Source organism: Glandiceps talaboti, chromosome 14, assembly GCF_964340395.1.
Source record: "Glandiceps talaboti chromosome 14, keGlaTala1.1, whole genome shotgun sequence".
Taxonomy (NCBI): domain Eukaryota; kingdom Metazoa; phylum Hemichordata; class Enteropneusta; family Spengelidae; genus Glandiceps; species Glandiceps talaboti.
In genome coordinates, this window is record NC_135562.1 from 9,690,410 (window position 1) to 9,710,412 (window position 20,003).

The 20,003-nt window shown below is 36.0% G+C and overlaps 1 protein-coding gene across 13 annotated transcripts in view; it reads right to left on the reverse strand.

The window, feature by feature from the left end:
* Positions 1-1,124: 1,124 nt before the first annotated feature.
* LOC144445939 (uncharacterized) overlaps positions 1,125-20,003 on the reverse strand; it is a 287,770-nt gene continuing 268,891 nt past the window's right edge. For 9 of the 13 annotated variants that reach the window (XM_078135586.1, XM_078135585.1, XM_078135584.1 and 6 more), the window contains 10 exons: positions 19,237-19,399; positions 18,492-18,646; positions 17,054-17,128; positions 14,030-14,086; positions 13,327-13,444; positions 12,512-12,544; positions 12,009-12,032; positions 10,043-10,200; positions 9,194-9,353; positions 1,125-4,298 (listed from right to left, as the gene is read on the reverse strand). In XM_078135586.1, coding sequence (XP_077991712.1) covers positions 3,397-4,298; positions 9,194-9,353; positions 10,043-10,200; positions 12,009-12,032; positions 12,512-12,544; positions 13,327-13,444; positions 14,030-14,086; positions 17,054-17,128; positions 18,492-18,646; positions 19,237-19,399 — 1,845 coding nt within the window. In that variant the 3' untranslated portion in view covers positions 1,125-3,396. The remainder of the gene's footprint in view (positions 4,299-9,193; positions 9,354-10,042; positions 10,201-12,008; positions 12,033-12,511; positions 12,545-13,326; positions 13,445-14,029; positions 14,087-17,053; positions 17,129-18,491; positions 18,647-19,236; positions 19,400-20,003) is intronic. The other 4 variants (XM_078135590.1, XM_078135588.1, XM_078135591.1 and 1 more) reach the window with 4 other exon arrangements.

The following is a 20,003-nucleotide window of genomic DNA, read 5'->3' on the forward strand; positions in this document are numbered from 1 at the left end:
CAAAAGCATGTTTTCTCACTTAGAATTTCAATTAAGTATAAATTAGAATAACATGTTTCGACAGATGGCTGGCAAGTAGATAATCAAGGTGGTTTAATTTGCGTATACTATGAAGGGCACCTATTGCCGTTGGGGTTTACGCCCTCAACGGTCAGAGACTGGGTAACAGAGACTATCAACTGTGGTAGTATGATATGAAATTTCGAACTTCATTTCATGACGTGCTGTCTGCTGAATAGTTTTATTTACACTTTGTAGACCCATAATCCTGCAGGAGGGCTATCTTTCCAATCACCCCCAGATTAGATATTACCACAACTACAAAGTCTTGGTTACCCAGACCCTTACAGGAAGGCTATCCTTAGTCAGTCACAAGCGAGATAAAATAATCCATGCATGCCAAAATGCAAAATAATTGTGTATATAAGCTATTTTAAAAGTCATAAATGTTTTCCCCTTGTAACTGTCACATGAAGGAGTACATACGTGCTTACAGATTTTTCAGGAATAGTCTAAAATAACTAACTGCAATTATTTTTGCTCGTCAGGGACTGTATTTTGCTACATCTGCGTCAGAAAGACAAGTTACAAAAATTCTAAAAGTGTAAAAATTCTGAACTCATACACCAACCAGTCTGTTTATAGCACTAAGGCGCAACCAATCGAATTCTTTGTTTGCTGTCTGCGTAGTTTATTTGTCGGTAGATATCAAAAAAAAAATTTTTGCTCAAAATTTCTGTGCAAGGCCATATTTCACACTATTGTAAATGGAAAGACTCGACCATTCAAAAATCTTCAGAACAACTACATATATTTCTAAAAAGTTGTTTAAGACAATCAAGCTTTGGATTTTGACATTTATATTTCACCAGTCTAGTAGATTTAGGTACAAACAGAAAATTAATCAAAAGAATAGTGAACTTTACATGACATGCTAGCATTGTGGTTTTTTTCACTGTCTGCCTGGTAAGTTTTTGGCAAATTCAAGGACAGCAAACAAAGTATTTAATTAAAGGGGCCCAACTGTCAGACAGAGATAGCTGTTAACTTGTTAGTCGGAGTCACACACAGCACCATAAACAAACTATACACTCACAGATTCACAAAGAAACAGTCAAAAAAGATTATAGTGAAGTTGCTAATTTATTGCAAAATAAAAAGATTAAAATGCTTTTTGCATATCATGATGAATCCTGGGCTGGAAATAACACAAATACATTCATTATATCCTTAGCATCATTAGTATTCAAAATCACAGCACTTACTCAATTTGATATGAACTTTGACACATAACCCTTAACCCCTAAGCTTTCCCAGCGTGCACTGAATAATCACTGCTGTGTGTACATACTTAATATATACCAATAACTCTAAACTTAGGAATTACAATTCAACATACAGAATGAATGTTACTGATTGGACAGTTTCTAACATGTTACTATGGTAACCCAGACCCTTCAAAATGAGAACGACTCATTGGTTACAGTTATACAAGTTGTTATAATGTTTCGAAATAAAAAATTCTTGCTCGGCTATATGATGAAACAACTGAACAACTATAAGAAAGCGCATGTAAATTTTTTTTGGAAAGAGAAATTGAATTTGACGACGTAACAAAAATATGTTACAGACAGCACCCAGTGAAAGTTATTATCACTCCAAAAATCATTCTCACAGACAACTACACACACTAGATAGACAAAAGACTGAAGGCAGTCTCGAGTTTCTTTTTTTTTCATAGAAAACCTTTCATTTAGAAATACTCTTGCCTTTTGAGAAAGTAAATGTCAAAAAAGATTGTTTGTTTGTGTTTCATTCCTCCACCTTATATACCTTTACTAATATGACTTACAACTGTGCTATACCATTTTCAGTACTCTATGCTACGGTTTCCATGACAATATTGTTGCATTTTAGCTATTTGTAGTGATCTAAGAAATATGATGGTTTATATGTCTTGTTTATTTTTTTTTGTTTAGCTTTAAAAAAGTGACGACTATACTAACTTATAAAATGTATGCTTTGGTAACTGTACGTTGTGGTACAGTTGGCAATTCCCATCTGCAACTTTTGGAACTTGGCAACAATTTTATTTGATACACAGTAATGTTGAAAACTTGCAACATTTTGGTTCTTATTCCCTGGACATTTTGAGGCATAGTTTTCACACAAGTGTCGAAAATTATGTTGCAGTTCTTAGATATTGGTTGCAAATGGGGGGACTGAAGGGTTTGGGTGTTATAACAATTTACTAGCTAAGACTGATCAGCTGTTTGTTTACCAAGCTATACGTCCAGCCCCCTAAAAACCCTGGACAAGGAGGTGGAAATATCAATGGTAAACAAGACAGTAACATGGATAATATAAATTGGCACACTCTTATCTTACTGTTACTACTTGAATCAATTCTTACAAGTCATGAGCGAGTACATTAAAAAACTTACTGTGGCTATGTTAAAAATAAAACTGGCAAGCAGACGAATGGTATACTGATCAAAATATACTTATACCTAGAAAGCCCATGGTCAACGAAAACTTTGTAAAAATATTGATGTTAATGTCCCGAGTCTCCACTATAGTTTCTTTGATCATGGGTTTCCTGTTTTTTTATTCCTTGTTTTGTTGTTGAGTGTCCTGTTTTAACTTCTGTGGTGACTTCTATTTTAGTGTCATGATCCGCAATACGAACCAAGTCTCCATTTTTGTCTTCTCTTTTTATGCTACATCTCTAAATTTGGGTTTATCTCCATGGTTGTAATATCTTCATCTATGTATATCACCATGGTTACATTTCCATGGTTATAACATCTCTATGGATACATCTCCATGGTTACAATATCTCCATTCTTGTCTCCATGGTTACAATATCTCCATGGTTACAGTTATATCTTAAACTGCAGATAGTCATAAAGCGTCACAGACTGCTTCTTTTTTTTTTTTTTTTTAGATCTGCTGCACAAATTATTTACATCTTTTAGTAACCAGAATCTCCAAAAATCTTTTACAAACAGATAAAATATTTCAGCTTGACGAGAAAATAAAAACTTCATCAAAATTGAGCGAAACAAAAAACTTGGAAAAAAAATTGCAGCATTCTTATGTTAAAATAAAATACTGGTGAGACCAATACCTCTTCATGGTACACTATTTGCAGAAAGTATGAAATTGCCAAGGCCGAGTCTTGGCAAGAGAGAGCTATATACAAAATTCAAATTTTATCCTCGTTTTGATTTGCATAAAGTTGACACAATGCGTCCATATTATGTACAGATACATCAAATCCAGTAAGGTTTGTCAGTTCAGAAAGTCTTCAATATTTATGCAAGGTTCAGTTCACTTGTGGTTAAAATAAAAAATCTCTAAATTCAGTCCAGTTCAAATAGTGTCATGAGTTCTTTATTCTTTGTCCTCGCCTCCGACTTTGTCAGGGCTTGGAACTTGATCAGGTGATTTGTCTCCATTTTGTACTCCAGCAGTGCCATTTTGTGCCACGCCCTCAGATTCGGTGGGCTTTTCTTTCGATGGCGTCGTTGTTGGAGTTGTTCTCTTTTTAGGTTTAGTGTCTTTACCAGGTGTTGTCTTGGTTGCAGCCTCCTTTGAAGATTTTGTTGGGATTTTAGATCCCGGGGTAGGGATTTTAGACCCTGGGGTTGTTGGTCGTTTTGTTGCCGACGTTGGTGAATCTTTACTGGGTACCCTTCTAGGTGTGAGCCCAGTACGTCTGCCTGTTGGGGTGTCCTTCTCAGATCCGAGTGACTCACGACTTGTCGTCTTTCTCATACTAGGTTTTGTTGCTCTGAAGCTTCCGGAACCATCTTTCTCAGACCCCAGTGATTCCCGACTAGCACTTCTACTTGGAGTTTTCCTTAATCCTGGTGTTTTCTTAAATTTTGATCCAGTTGGAGTATCTTTGTCCGAAGACAGAGACTCCCGGCTAGCTGTCCGAGTTGGTGTTTTTCTTGGTGTTGACAATCGATCAAATACTGACTCTTTATCGGACTTTGTTGAGGATAAACTCTCTCTACTGGCGGATCGAGTTGGAGTCTTTTTAAGCGATGATCTGGCTGCTGGTGTGGAAGGAGTAGTTCTAGGTGTTGTTTTGTGTGGCGTACGTGTGTATGTTGTCCTACTAACGGTCGGCATGGTGACGGTCCTGGTTTGCAAGGTTTCTGTTCGGAATGTGATCTCACCTCGGGTCATACCACCAATGGTTTTGGACTGGACTTCAGCGGTTGTACGAGTCTTTTGACCATCTATGCGAGTCTGTTTGCCATGGTGCACATGACCAGGACCAGCACCTAAAAACAAAGGAATCCTAAAGTTAGTCTTTGTCAAGACACTTAATATTCTTACTTGTTGGTTTTTTCCACCAATCAATGTAGCTTTGGCAGACGCATATTTTGGCAAGCTTAATCTTAAGGACATGCAGATCACTGAAAGTGTTAAGATTAGTATAAAACACATTAATATAGACAATCGAAAAAAAAATGTGACAAGGCAATTATAACTTTTCATTTCATAAAACTGTCAAGGTTATATTTCTTTGAGATGCATGACGTGTATTTGTGTGTATTCATAAAGCCTTCATAGGTACTTAGTTGATGTGTGATGACATTTTGGCAATAAGCAATGCACAGCATATCTTTGCAATTGCATTTATACCACCTGTTTCAAGTTACTGTTTACTGGCTTTGTTTGATATGTCCAGGCAGAAACTGTAAGAAACTACACTCTGAGATAGCTACATTGCATGAATACAGTTTCTTGTAACATTTTGTCTAAATGAAATGAACTATAAATGTGCCACCATGTAAACATCAGATGCAGACAACAAAAACATTGGCAACTGCATGTCTGTGGCTAGTTGCACTATGTTTAAATGGTTTATTTCAATTACACAAAATGTAGCAAAAACTGTGATGTTGCTCTTAAAGTGATGAATGTACAGTTTCTTATTGGCAGGGTTGTATCAAACAGAGCCTGTAAATGTAATGCGAAACAGACAGTACCTTTCTCGCCAGATTTTTTAAGCAATTTTGAAATGTAAAGTGTTTTTACTTTCTGACTTCATTTCATGCATCCCTTGAACATACTACTGTGATTTTTCTGTATGTAGGGTGCCTTCACATGGCCACTCTGACGGGTAGCAATCAATAACATTATGCCAAATATAGTGATTCATTTTAGCCTGGAATTCCCATAATTTATTTATATCCGATATTGTAATTTAAAAGATGATAATACAACCACTGCAGCAAAACTTATCCAGTATATGCATCGGTTGATCAGTAGCAAACGTGATGAAAATGTTTTTGATGGTGCCGAATTGTCTACAGCTTATCATTCCCGAAAAGATCAAGTGCTGATAATAAATACATAATATCACTCTCACTACATTACTTCATGTGTGTGTGTGTGTGCATGCGTGTGTGTGTGTGCACGCGCACAGAAGAAATACAATGTATCGTTATTATCCGAACTGACTTTTTTGTAGACTGACAAGGAGTAGACTTGTTGGCAACACAGTGAAGGAATTTCATACCTGGTAAAGTGATTTTACAGCAGGCGTTATAATAGTCTGTAAGGTACACTGTGACGGGGCGCCCTCACGCATTGGCCAACCCCTCCAGGAGGCCAGTGAGGGTGGAACGTCACGACGTATTTTACAGTCTAGTGTTATAATTACCCTTTTATGGGTTTTAATAATGTAGTAGCTTGTCTTATCTCATTTCAGGTGGATGGAAATGCTGAACAAGATCATCTGTAATTGTGGAATTTATCATTTTGATAAAACGTTGTGAGTATTAACAAATCAAATTTAATAGTGTCTGTTTTATCATCATAAAATGTCATCTTTGTTGCTAAGTAATGAGAACACATTATGATAACTAGACATGCGATTTCAGTACAAATTAGTCGAACCAAGACAACGGGAAATCTACACAGGAAATCTGTAAGGGAATATATATGTCTCAGTAATGATCACATTTCATATTGTTCTACTATTTTGAATAATTTTGAAATCCATGGTGCTGGCACAACAGATTCATTGATAACAAAACTTCAAATGTCTGAAATACTGCCCATTGCAAGTTAGTGTTCACTTACTGTTTTATACATCCATGCAAAAGCAGTAAGAAACTGCATGTTACATTTTAAGACAGTGAGATTGAATGAATACATTTTCTTACGACATTCTGTGTAAATGAAATAAACTGATATGCCACCATGCAGGCAGCAGATACATGTACATGTCAGCGAATACTTGCAAAATGTTTAAATGATTTATTTCATTTAAACAAAATGTTGCAATCTTGGTATCTGACAGTGTAGTGTGTATTAAACAGAGCCAGTGAACACTAATTTGCAACAGGCTGTATAATCTGCTCAAAAGTAACGCACTCAGTACATGTATATCCGAAAATAAAATCTTTAGAACATCATTAATGGTCTTTTTAAAGTCATTTGATTTGATAAGATCTTGTTATATTTTATATATGAAATGTGATCACTGACAACAAAAATGGTAGTGGTTTTCATGAAATTCTGTTAGGTTGTTGTTATTTCTGAAATACAGTTTGTTAGTTCTCGTATTACTTTTCTCATTGACCAGTTGGTGTAGTTTGATTGACTGGAATTGTGCAATACCTGTAATAGGCACAATAACTGTATCCTGGATGACAAGTCTTTCACTGAGTTTCTCTCTATGTATATTTTGAAATAGTCTTTTCGAATTGAACTCTATTTGTTATGAGATCAAATTTTTTCACCAAGAGAGCTGTTGAAATTTATACTTGCACTTCTCAACAGAATAAATATGCATTACCAAGTGCAAATTTGTAGGAGCCCCTTCTATAACGGGCAAATAATCAATATGGTACATCATAATGCCAACCCTATGGGGTAGAGTTACGGAAACAAGGATTTTCAGGAAGAGCCCTTTATGAGGTTAAGTACAAATAATGGAATAGGGATAGGTGAAATGGCACTTTCCTGAGATAAAGTAATTCAAAAGTAACTTTCCAGATCTTGAACAAGAGAGATATTCCAAAGTAACGATATTGTATTATTGAAATGAAATGGCATCCTGCCCAGAAGGGTGACTTTGAATAGTCTACACTTTTCTGCAGTGCACATTGTGTGTTTTGTGCTAGTTTTGATAATCTGGACATTCTGCTATATATTGTGTGCTTTGCATTGGCTTTGAGAATCTGCACATTCAGCAGTATGCCTTCATGTCTGCTTTGATTATCTGGATTTTCAGCAGCGTATATTGTGTGTGTTGCGTTGGCATTGACACTGAACTTACTGCTGTACATAACACTATTGGAATGCCAACTTTCTGTCTGATTATGTGACTGACCCCATTACAAAAGTGACTGCAATCCGTTGAATTCAGAATTCCCAATCCCACCATTGATAAATTTTCTGTCAATAATAGGCTAATTTATCAGATATGTATGATTGTTACTTTTGTGTGAAATTATACGAAATTCCCAAAACTGGTTTGTAGAGATATGACATGGCATTACTTTCATTTGACAGTTTTTGAAGCATTTTTATAAGTTTACATTTTCCAGGATAATCAACACCTTTATGTATAATTATATTTTCAACCATAACATGATTTTTATGCATATTTTCATCCACAATGGAGCAATCAAGGATATAAATATTGTCTTCATTTTAGAGATTAATACAATATTGTGAATATGGAAACACAAAACTAATGACCATAATGGTACCATGCACCATCTCAAATGATACTAGTAGTGGATTTAAGTCTTTTGGGGCTAAAATACACTACTTTTCAAACACACAATGATGGCAAATAGTTTAATTTTTAGGTAACTCTGCTTAGCAGTTTGACTATGGAACAATAACTTGTTGTGCATAAATAAAGAAAACCATTGGAAAATGAAAATCTCATACAAAGGCTTCAAAAAAACCACTGTCCCTATGAAAACTGTTGGGCATGCTAAATATAATACATGCAATGGGGAGGTGTCGAGTGTAATGCTATGGATATCACATCACAGGTACATGTTGCAAAGAAACAGGCAAAAAAAACAGAAAAGAAAGAATGAACAAACACCTTCACCACACCATATGAACGACGCAACGTTGAATTATTTTTGCCACCACAAGTAGCAAAATTTCTCCTCATCGACTGGAGACAGCAGTTTTTTGGATCTGGCTTTAGATCTATGCGCTATTAGCAACATAGAAAGCAAGAAGTAATAAAGAAATAGAAAATCAATGGAAAAACACAGAACATAGTCACAGCAAAATACACAAAAATTATAGTTGTGCAATACACACGGAACTCTAATTTTCTAGTCAATATTTTATATCTTGTACGTACGTATGTACGTACGTACGTACGTACGTACGTATGTATGCATGCATGCATGCACGCACATACATGCATACATACATACATACATACATACATACATACATACATACATAAATGCATACATACGTACGTACGTACGTACGTACATACATACATACATGCATACATACATACATACATACATACATACATACATACATACATACATACGAACGTGTTGTGCAATACACATGGAAGTCTAATTTTCTAGTATGTAGGATGCACATGTGTCTATAACTGTGTGTACATGTATGTCTGTCTATGTGCCTGTGAGACAAATCAATCACTTTATATTTCAGCTACATACTCCAACAGTAATGTTGTAAGTGACAAACTGCTGAATGTCCAAAAACAAATCAATTTCTGTTATACATTTGTTTGGATCAATATTTATCAAGCAGATGGCCCATGGCTATCACTGTTTATGAGTTCAAACATAATGCTGCATTTAGTACTGAAAATATTAACATGAAATTGCTTGACAAACATCTTGAACTTGTATTGCTCAAGGATGTTCAATCTGTAAGTATGACTGTCTGCAACTATTGTTTTGCATAAGACTTCCATCAACTGAGGAATGGAAGCTTCTGCAAATCTGGTTAAAACTGGATTGAACTGGATCAATACACATAAGTGAGGAGCTGTATGTTTATTTTAGACCAGTTAGAACTGGACTGAACCGGATTAGATATTCAGCTGAGGGTTTGCATGTTTCCTCAATAGTAAACAAAACTGGATCAGACCTTAAGAAAATTGCAAAGACTGCGCAAAATTTGGTTGGATTGCTTTACTTACCAGGACACACATGCGTTTCACTTGTCTTTGTAATAATACTTCCATCTGCTCGTCTCTCTGTCCTGGTTGTTGTACCATCACTGGTGGAGCTTGTGACAGAAACGGAGGGACTAGCCATCTTTCTCTGCCAAGGACGAGTTATATTCTTCTTTTCACGAATCTGAATGATACAAATACATCATGAGCTTTGGTTCCCTGGACACAGTTGTAAGACATAGTTTTGGAGTTATTATCAGGTAATTAACCTATACTTACATTTTCCCCCATAACTTAAAAATAATTCCTTTAAACCAAATTTGGGTATAATTCTGACAAACATCCTACATAGTTCCATAATGCAATAAGATTCTTTTCTTTTGGCAACAGACCACAGTACTAACAATAAAAACCAATAAAGCTGCAAAACAGGGAATCGACAGGACAGTCTTATATGTGGAGTCAAAAATCACAACCATGTGTGGTGTTCCATTATATTCTGCAATCATTCCCAAGCTAAAAATTCTGGGTACCTAAAATAGAATTGTACTGCCTAGGCGCATTGTGAAACTAACAAACATTCGATTTCTTGGTGACACCATAACTTCTGCTCCACGCTCAACACATACATTACTATAGACGCATGTGAGAATAAGTAAACCTTCGTGTTCTATTTTGACCTTCTAGCATGAGGTGAAATGCTATTGCAGGTACTGAGAATTCACACATGGTGTGATTGTTGCTTTTGGATTCATGTTAGATTTAATACAAACTTCTATTTTACTGTAACCATGGTTCAGTCACCTCTCTTTTTGCAGTTTGATGAATTTTCATTGTAATTTGCATATTATATTCAAACAGTAAAGTACAAACCTTCATAATGGGTCCACTCATGCTACGAGAGCTACCAGTAGTACTTGATCCTGACATCGACATACCGGGACTCTTTGTTCTGAATGCATGCATTCCTTGGCTGACACCTTCAGCAAGTATGAACTTCTCACGGAGCTCAATGTTCGTACGACCACGAGCTGTAGAATGTAAGCGAATAACAGGTGAGTTTGATATGTACGGTAACAATACTATTTTTGCTGTGGAAAGAAGATTGGAAGTTAAGTTGGAGAAAAATACAGCCATGAGCAAGGTATATGCCCAACTCCTACACATATTTTAACATATTATATTTCTCTAGCTTGTGAACAATGCTGTGATAAGCAACAGCTAGGTTTGATTTCTGATTGGTTGATTTCAACCAATCAACTTGTTGGTACTTGAAATTCAAATCCAACAAACCAATCACCAATCAGCATTCAAACATTATTCACAACGTAGGGAAACATTTAGTTTTTACTATAAATACTGTGTAGGAGTTTGGAGTTGTATATAAGCACCAACATAGCACCATCATGCGGCACACCATTTCTAGAGTGGGCACGTCATGTCAAAAATGCATCACATGATTTCAAGGATGCAGACTTTCCACAGCTGGAAGCGAGTACAAGCTACTAAGCCCAGTCACTGGATCTGGCTTACTAGTATCTCACCCCTAATCACCAGCATCTAGAAAAGATAAGCCTTTTTTTGCTAGCATCTTTTTTCTTTGGAAAGGAGAATATTGGTACAACTACCGACATCAGACCATGGACAAGCTGAACCTGTTACAAACAGGGAAAGTAAACAAATGAATCAGATTAATAACACTTGACACAGCATGTTAGAACAGCACTGACTTGTATTACATACCATGGTTTGATAAGAACAATTTTATGGCCTCTTTATGTGTACATGAAATGCCAGGAAACTTCTAATTTGTTTGTGAACATGAACTATTATGTAAAGTGGCCATACAACTGTTGTTATCAAATGATGACATGTACTTATTATAAGTCTCTGCACTTCCAACATACTGTTCCAAGTGTTATTAATCCAATTAAGTTGTTTACTTTCCCCGATTCCATTTGTGCACGGTCTGATGTTGGCCGTTGTAATAGCGCAAGTTAACAGTATCATGCCACCTTTCAAGAGTAAAGAAGGCACCATTCTCGGCAGCTGTAAAAGCAAAGTCAAGTCAGCAAAGAATCAACAGAATCACATTAGGTGTTCCAGTTTCAAAAGAATAAGTTTTATCAATAATTACACTAACTAGATTATCAGTACATGTATTTCTACTGACGGCTTATGAAAAGAATTTTTAACAGCATGTCTACAAATCTACTATGCATGAAATACAACTGAAAAGGAAAATGAATGAAACTGTTTCAATGTCATATGAACATTACAACAAGGCATGATCCTTGGTATGATTAATGTAGAAGATACATTTCTGCAATCAAAGTTTTTGAAAATTGTATGTGAAGTAGAGAATAACCATGGTAACAAAATGCATGAGTGTTACCAAAGCAACAAGACTAGTCAATCAATGTAGACTTTTCATGCAGTAGACAAGTGTCATTCTAATGCACTTAGTCAATGATGACATGTCAATCATTGCATGTGTACATGTTGTACTATGATAAGAAGTCAATGTGTTTGATGAATGGATGACATACATGGCCAAGATGGCATCGAACTGTTAGATGAAAGAAAGTGCAGGCAGGCTCTGTGATTGTATGATGACAGAAAATGTAGCGAACAGATGACTCAACTACAACAATTGTGTACAATACCCTTCTGGACAGGACTGTTAACATAATCATTCTAACAAAACACGTAACATTGGAAAACACCTTTTTATCTCATTTTTCAGGGAATCTTAGCAGAAGAAGCAGAAGCATGGGGCAGCACAGTATTAGCTCAATATGACCTATGACCTCAAGGTTTGAACTTTGACTAGTGTTACCTTTTGACAAGATCCTCTCCTTGGCTGTCAAGTGGAATGAGTTAAGACAAAGCAGTATATGAATCATGACAAACTTAACAATTTTTTTTTTTAATTCTGTTAAAATGTTCATGTATAAATTCCCCCTTTTACATGCGTTTTTTTTTTCTTGTTGATTCTATCTACTAAGTAAATCAATAAGCAGTTCAAAGCGCAGTTTACAGAATTTCACATGGCATCCATATTGTTTTTAAGCTTTCCATTGGAAACCACGACCAATAGTAGACTAAAATCTTTCATATCACCATTGTTTGTTTAAAATCTGTGATTTTGTCATATTTTTCTTTCTTATTTACCACTGATGTCATAATTTGCATAAATTACACAATATGTATGAAAGAAAATGCAGGCTCTGTGATTGATATATGATTGAAATGGATAGATTTGCGACTGCTGTGATTGAAAAATTCTTGAAACTAGCACCCCTAGACTACCTCACCCTAGCATTTCATGCTATATTTTACCTTCTTTTCGCTTCTTTTCCTGATTTTTCTTCTCTGATGTTCAGAAATACAGCAAAATAAACAATGCATTAATAAGGGTCTTAACTACTTTGCGTTAATTTCTTTGCGTTAATGGTTTTTATTGCCATAGTTACAGGATATTGATTTTTTCCAGTGTTTACCCTAATTCTCTTCAATATCTGAAACACCTTAGTCAAATTTCAGACACAGACCAAAAACCCAAAGTCACCGCTGACAATAAGTCAAATTTGAAAATGAGTTGTGGCAATATGGCTGAAATATTAGTAGGTTAACAGTGACAAAGTTGAATATTCTATATTACTGTTTTTTGTACTAATAACTGATAATATATTGACTAATTTGATCACTTTAACAGCTGCTGCTCCATATTTTACTAATTCAGGTAGCAAATTAATAGGAGTTGACATAAAACTGAGGGATCACATCGCAGACGTTGTGCAAACAATACTGTGTGTATGTGAAGGCGTGTTCAACATGGTGGATGAAACGGTTGCAATAGTAACATAGGTATAGGAATATTCCTGGGCCTCTGAGGAATAAATACAATGAATAATATTCAGAGTCCTGGACCTGTGAGAATAAATACACTGAATATTATTCAGAGTCTTGGGCCTGTAAGAGAATAATATGAGCTACATTGTACAAAATATATCAGAATTCTGCTTGGTCTCATCCCGTCTGTGGAGAAAATAGTGAATCAATTATTAAAATGGCTAGCACTGATACCACGACATCAAAGACATGTTTGTTTAACAGGAAATGAAACAGAATTGTGAAAAGAAAAGATAACTTACCTCGACATGGATCATTCTTGACTAAGAATTCATCTAAAGCCATCCAACCGCCACCAACACGAACCATGACGGTACTTCGCAGGATGCGCACCAGTCGCAGACGTTGCGAATCCCCAAACTAAGGAAAAATAATTCCTGTTAAGCGTCTTATGCTTGCACGTTTAATTTCACACATATGACATTCAAATAAAAGGTACATAAGGCGTACACAGGATCTAGCTATAAGTTGTGACCATTTATGCAAAAAGCATAACAAAACGGTAAACGTTGACGTGAAGGAAAAAGGGAATGTGCAATAATAGTGGTGCTTTTAACAGGAGTATCCTAGGCAAGGCAGGTACCATTTCGTTACTTATACCATTATCAAAACTGGAAGCATTCTACATAACATTTTAAAAAACAAAACAAGTGATTATTGCTGTAAAGGGATGGTGGGTTGGGTGTTTTACATTTATCATTTTACACAAACAAAAATCATCTAGTTAGGCAAGCATTTACAAATCATAACAGTACCACAAAAAATGTATAAAATGCATATGCAAATATATGTGAGGTGATATATCGCATACTCAAATGCATCGTTCCCCATCACACAACCGTGTATGAACCACAAACCTTAGTAATGGGGTTCAACGTAAACGAGCAAAATCTAAAGTATTGGGGTTCAGCGTAAACGAGCCTGTCAAATGAAAGTACAACATACTTTTCCAACGCTCACATTTGGTGAACTCATATCAGGGGTGTACACCATGTAGAGTTCCTGAGCGGCAATTTGTAGTGAGAAAAAAAGTGATAAACATCTCAGATTTGAAAAGTTTTTGGGTGCGGGAAAAAAGGAAGAAGTTTTGATCAGTGAAGACGATAGAGTACCAAGTCAAATATTTAACAGGGAAAAGTTTCAGTGGGGTTTTAGGATTTAGAGCCAGAGAGGGGATCAGAGGTGTGTGGTTCGTTTGTTGTGCTCTGGTTACTACGAGCAACTAGTCATTGCCATGGGGATGCCTTTGGAACAAGTCTGCCATTAAATTCACATCATAATGACCTTTAACCCTTGCATACCAGTACCCTCTTGCATAAATTAAACAAAATGTGAACAAAAATTTTGGAATTTGTTTGTGAAGTGATGAAATTTGTGATAAGGTTAAAACCTTGAAAGCAAACTCTTAGCATTAAAACGCTAATCAAAAAAATTCAAATCACAAATACAAACGTAGTGAAATACAACTTATGGGTGATTTAATTATGCATTTAACATAGGATAATGAAACAAAAGTTGTGACGATGGCTGCCGCGTTTCTGTTGTATTGTGTTTGTATTTTGTCTACCTTTTGTTTGAATATTTTATTTTCAAGTCTATGATTCATGACTATTTTTGAGAAATTCAAATATCGTTATCAAAAATGTTTGTTCAATCGAGCTATTTTTGTTATTTTTTTTAGGTACGATAGTTTTTCTTCTTTGCACTTCTTTGATTTCATTCAAAATATTGACAAGTTTGATGGAATTTGACGAGGTAGACTTGTGAAAGACTTGGTCAATCAAGCAGTATATGAGTCAATAAATGCAGAGGTCGATAGAAGACATATAATCGCCTGCCATGTGAGTATCATGTTAGAAACATGTGATGATCATGTTAGAATCATGTGATGATCATGTGATGATCATGTGACTAGGTGAAAACACAACACAACTTACATGACGGAGAAATGTTAATGGAAAGTTGATAGGAATGTCGATTTGGTCTAGAATATCTTCTATCGCCGTACTGCATATTCTCTGTGGGGGGATGGATTGGCAATGTGGGGGGAAATGATGGTAGGAATTATCAGTCAGGAAACAAAGGAAGGGGGATGAGGAAGGAGGCAGTCATGAGAGTTTAATAGGAGTCAGTATGTAGGGTAAGTAGGGGGAAGAGGTAGTAAGCCGTGAAAATTATGGAAGGGAAGGTGATACAAAAGTAAGTGATTAAAATGAAAAGTTATGCTGAATCAGGCAAATTAAGAGTGATTTTCAAAGCTTGGTTATATTTGTAGTAATGGTTTAGCTTTATGATTTACACTTGTATCCATGGAGATACCGAGTTAAAAAGCGTTGTTACAAAGTAAAGAAAATATCACACCAAGTGCTGCAATTTAACATGACATGCATTTACAGTTGGTTTTAAAAACAACGTGAGCAAACTGCAAGAATTAAAGATGGCTGCTGTTTCTTGAAACCTATCTCCATGACAATGATGATGTCATGATAATCCATGGGAAGTAAGCACATGATTTCAACCTTGATTACCAGAAGCTGACGGAACACTAAAAGCATAGCCACAGAATTTGCGGCAAGAACAATGCAAATGGTCTGCCGATTTGAGATTTCTTGGTGTCTTATTTTTTGCGCTGAATCGATGACAATGTTGTATGCGTTGTATGCACTTGACTTTTTTAATGATTTTGATGGAATTTTTACAAAACTGAAATAGTAACAACAACGACAACATACCGTATGAAACCGATACATAGACTGGCCAGCCTACAAGCACGGAAAAGTTGAGGCCCAAAGAAAAAGAAAGTGAGAGCACAGAAATAAAATCGGTACGCCGACTTCAGATAGGGCTGGCGCATTTCAGCAAGAACACAAAGTAGCACATTTGTGACATGCCCTTACAAACAATCAGCGTATTTGTGGCGAGCTGTATTAAACGACCTTCTTTGCTTTTGAAGGGAAGCATACAACACTGCATTTTGCTGAACAGTCAGGATGGAACATTCTCAACTTATAGACAGTGCAAGTATGCACAAATGTTAGTTCTAAGGTGTTCTGATAAGGGGAAGGTATAAAAATCATCATTATTGGGTATAGAAAAGTTAAAAGATTGAAACTTCTCATAATCATGCAAAATACATGCAAAATTTGAAATACTAAAATTTGATGTAGAATTTCCCCAAAGATCCAGAACAAAGATTTGAGCTTATAAACCATTTTGAGAGGTTTTCAAACATGCACTTCATTGTTTTTTTCCATTTTCTACACAACACTGGATTATACAAAGAACTATTTTACAGGGAAAATTAAGGTGAGGATGTGGTGAGGGCTGGTAGGGAGAAACATATTCTCTCTTTTTTTGAAAGAACAATTTTTTTTTTTTAAATTTTGAAGTATTTTAGTTGGTTTTTATTAAACTACTGTAAATTATCAGACTATCTTCAAAAATTTCAGTCTCATTCTTCAGTTATGTTTGTTTGTCTGTAGATTTGAGTTGGGTCACATGACTATCACATGTTGGTCACATGACATAATGAAGGAATTCATTAAATACAGTTTAATACAAAGGTACACTTTAGATTTAAATTTAAACACCATTATTATTAAAGTTATTTCTAACATTCCGTATCACAATTTGTAAAAATGTGCCCAAAACCACCAAAATAACCCACAATGATGGCAAGGAGATGAATATTACTGTTAATATCGAGGGAAATGTGAAAAGGTTATTTAAGAAAGTGCATTACGTGCACAAAACCATAACCATTACCATTTCAAGTTGAGAGTGTTCCAGCTAAACCAGACTAAAAATGAAAACCTAAAAAATGTCCTGTCCGCGAATGACACCACAGTAGCCAACAATACATCACATTGTACATCACTTCCCATGAATACACAACACCATGACACAAACAGACCCTTACTCTGCAAATACATCACCATGAATAAATTTGCATACTGATTAGCCACATACCCTATATTTGCCTTCTCCGATTTGGAGCACCTGGAATTGCTTGGTACAGGTGCACAGTGACACTTGTCTTCTCACCTGAATACAACAAAATTTGAAATACATTTCATTTTTCCACATTTCCCAAACATTTGATTGAAGTTAGTTTCATGTAGTTTTCTAGACTTTTCTAATTCTATAAAATTCTAGGAAAAAAATATTCAAATTTTGGGTAAATTTATAAGTTCATACATCTTTAGTAACTTCATTGTAATGTTAGAAGCATGGTATCAAATACGTGATTTTATTCGACATCTTTTTTAAACAGGTTTTTTTTATGATACTTTTAGTGTCATGCAAATTCATACATGTATTTTGTTCATATTGGATATTCCAAAAACAAAAGCGACTTAAAATCGACAACTTAAAATAGCAAATTTTGATGTGGACAAGACTTCAAACAAAAATAGCTGATGAGCCGAAATGATAAACAACATTTATCACATAATACATGATTTCATAAATAAATATTTACAAATAACAATTTTTTTTAGCTACATCGATATATACTGCAAATAATTGCACAGCTTTCAACTTATTTAAAACATGCACAGCATTAGTCTCAGTTACCCAGACTCTCACCACTGGGGGCTCTTCTACAAGACCGCCCAGACAAGACTCTGGGGAAACCATGTTTCAACTATCCCGCGCAGGAGTAAAACAGTACATTTTGTTCGAGTCATAAAAAATGGGTTTACAAGGCCTGTATCAATCACTTGAAAAGTTGTAGTTTGTAGTGAAAGAACCTGAATCATTTAGCCTGGACGTCAAGTATTCCCCAACATGCATGGCGCTAGAGCTACTTCCTGTGCGGATGAGTTGGACTCTGGTCTCCTCAGACTCTCACTTAGGGAGGTCTCATAGGCAGAGCCCCCAGCGGAGAGAGTCTGGGTAACTGAGACTAGCACAGCAAAATTGGCCATTCCTTTTGATTCATTTGGTAGGTCCATTCCTTGATACATATACAAGAAAGCTAATACCATTTTTATATGGGTGAATTTGAACTAAAAGTCATCTTGGACCTCTGCTAGCTCTGTTCACCATGCACATAACATCACCCTATTCACTTATTTGGTTTGGTCTATCTATTTATACAGGGAGGCTTGACCAGTTTTGTAGGGGTGTTTAATACTCATTTTCAGATCCAATATATTTTTTGTTGTTGGTTTTGCAATACACAAAACAGCCACCTCTCTTTTGATAAATTTGGTTTGGTCTATCTTTTGATACAGGGAGGCCAGACCATTTTCACAGGGGTGCATAATACTGATTTTCATCTTCAAGATTTTTCCATCTGTTTTACAACACACAAAGCTGCCACCCCTCTTTTTGTAAATTTGGTATGGTCTATCTTTAATACAGGAGGGCCAGACCATTTTCACAGGGGTGAACATCAACCTACCTCATCCTGGATCTTGTCATGATCAGTTAGTGGTTTAGCTCTCTCACTGTCAGGCTTGAGGGCAGCAATGAATTCTTTGTAGTCTATGTATCCGTCTCCATCACGATCAAATATGTTTGCGACTGCATTCATCTCCAGACGGTTGGTTGGGAATTCTGACAAACAAGAATTTCGGGTTACATTTCATACATTGATAACAGTACAGCTTTTTTGTTTGATATCGTTCGTAGGTATTTGCTTACTGTTCACAATGCCAGTATGTAAATAATTCTATGTGACACACTTTGGAGACCATGTGCCTATGAATACTAATAATGCCATCGGGCACCCTGTAACAAGTATAAATACTATAGCATACAGCATTCTGTGACAGCATACATCTTTAAAGGGCATCCTCTGATAGTATACATCTTAAAGGGCATCCTGTGATAGAATATATCTTATAGGGCATCTTGTGGTATACATCTTATAGGGCATCCTGTGATAGAATAAATCTTATAGGGCATCTTGTGATAGTATACATCTTTTAGGGCATCCTGTAACAGTATAAATCTTGTAGAGCAACCTGTAATGGTAGAAATCATATAGGGCAACCTGTACCAGTTCCTATAAAAGTACACAAGTCTGTTTGGAGACCTACTGGAACAAGGAGGAAAGACATTTCTGTGAAGAAGGTTGTGTTGGTTTATCGTCATAGCAACTGTCACTATGGTTCATCATCACAGCAACTAAGTATATTACTTACTAGATGCAAGGATGCCTTCAATAAACTCTCTCCTTGTCACTTTGCCATCATGGTCCAAGTCGATACGACGGAAGAAATCCATGACGCGAGACTTCTTGTTGTTCATCCATCGCATGTAACGTCTTCTCCAATCTTCAAAGTTGAAGTTTCTCATGGCAATCAGCTGATAGTAAAACAATAATATCACAGGTCAGAACCCGCAGCAGAGTTATGACAATAAACCTGTTGCTGGTTCCAAAATGCATTGCGCGTCTCTCCATATAATGCTATGTATTGTGTACAGGCAGAGGGGTTTACATGTGCTACTCAAGGGGATGGTTGTCACCTGACCGTACCCTGGGTTCACCCGTAAAATCCCCGTAAAATCAATCATTGATGGCATTTAGTCTTTGTTCTATAAAATCACTCATAATCAAAGTGGTTAACATGTCTTTCCATCATTTCCTGATGAAAATGTTATTTCAAATGTAATAAAGACAAAACTAAATGTAACAACATAAGCGATGTCTTCTCGTGCAATACTCTTTGAACCAGAAAATCGACTATTCTCAGCTACACATAGATTCTATATTCTATGTTTTCTCCTATCATACCTTTAACATAACAGTGCAAGATTATTTAAGGAGGCATTGAAACCACACAGTCAAACATTTCTGTTAGATACAATTCAACACATATATCTTGAAATTTGCCAACCTCAGTCCTTCATTTCTTGCCAGATATTGTTAAGGCAATGGTGGGAAATTTGGGTATGATGTTTCCAAATA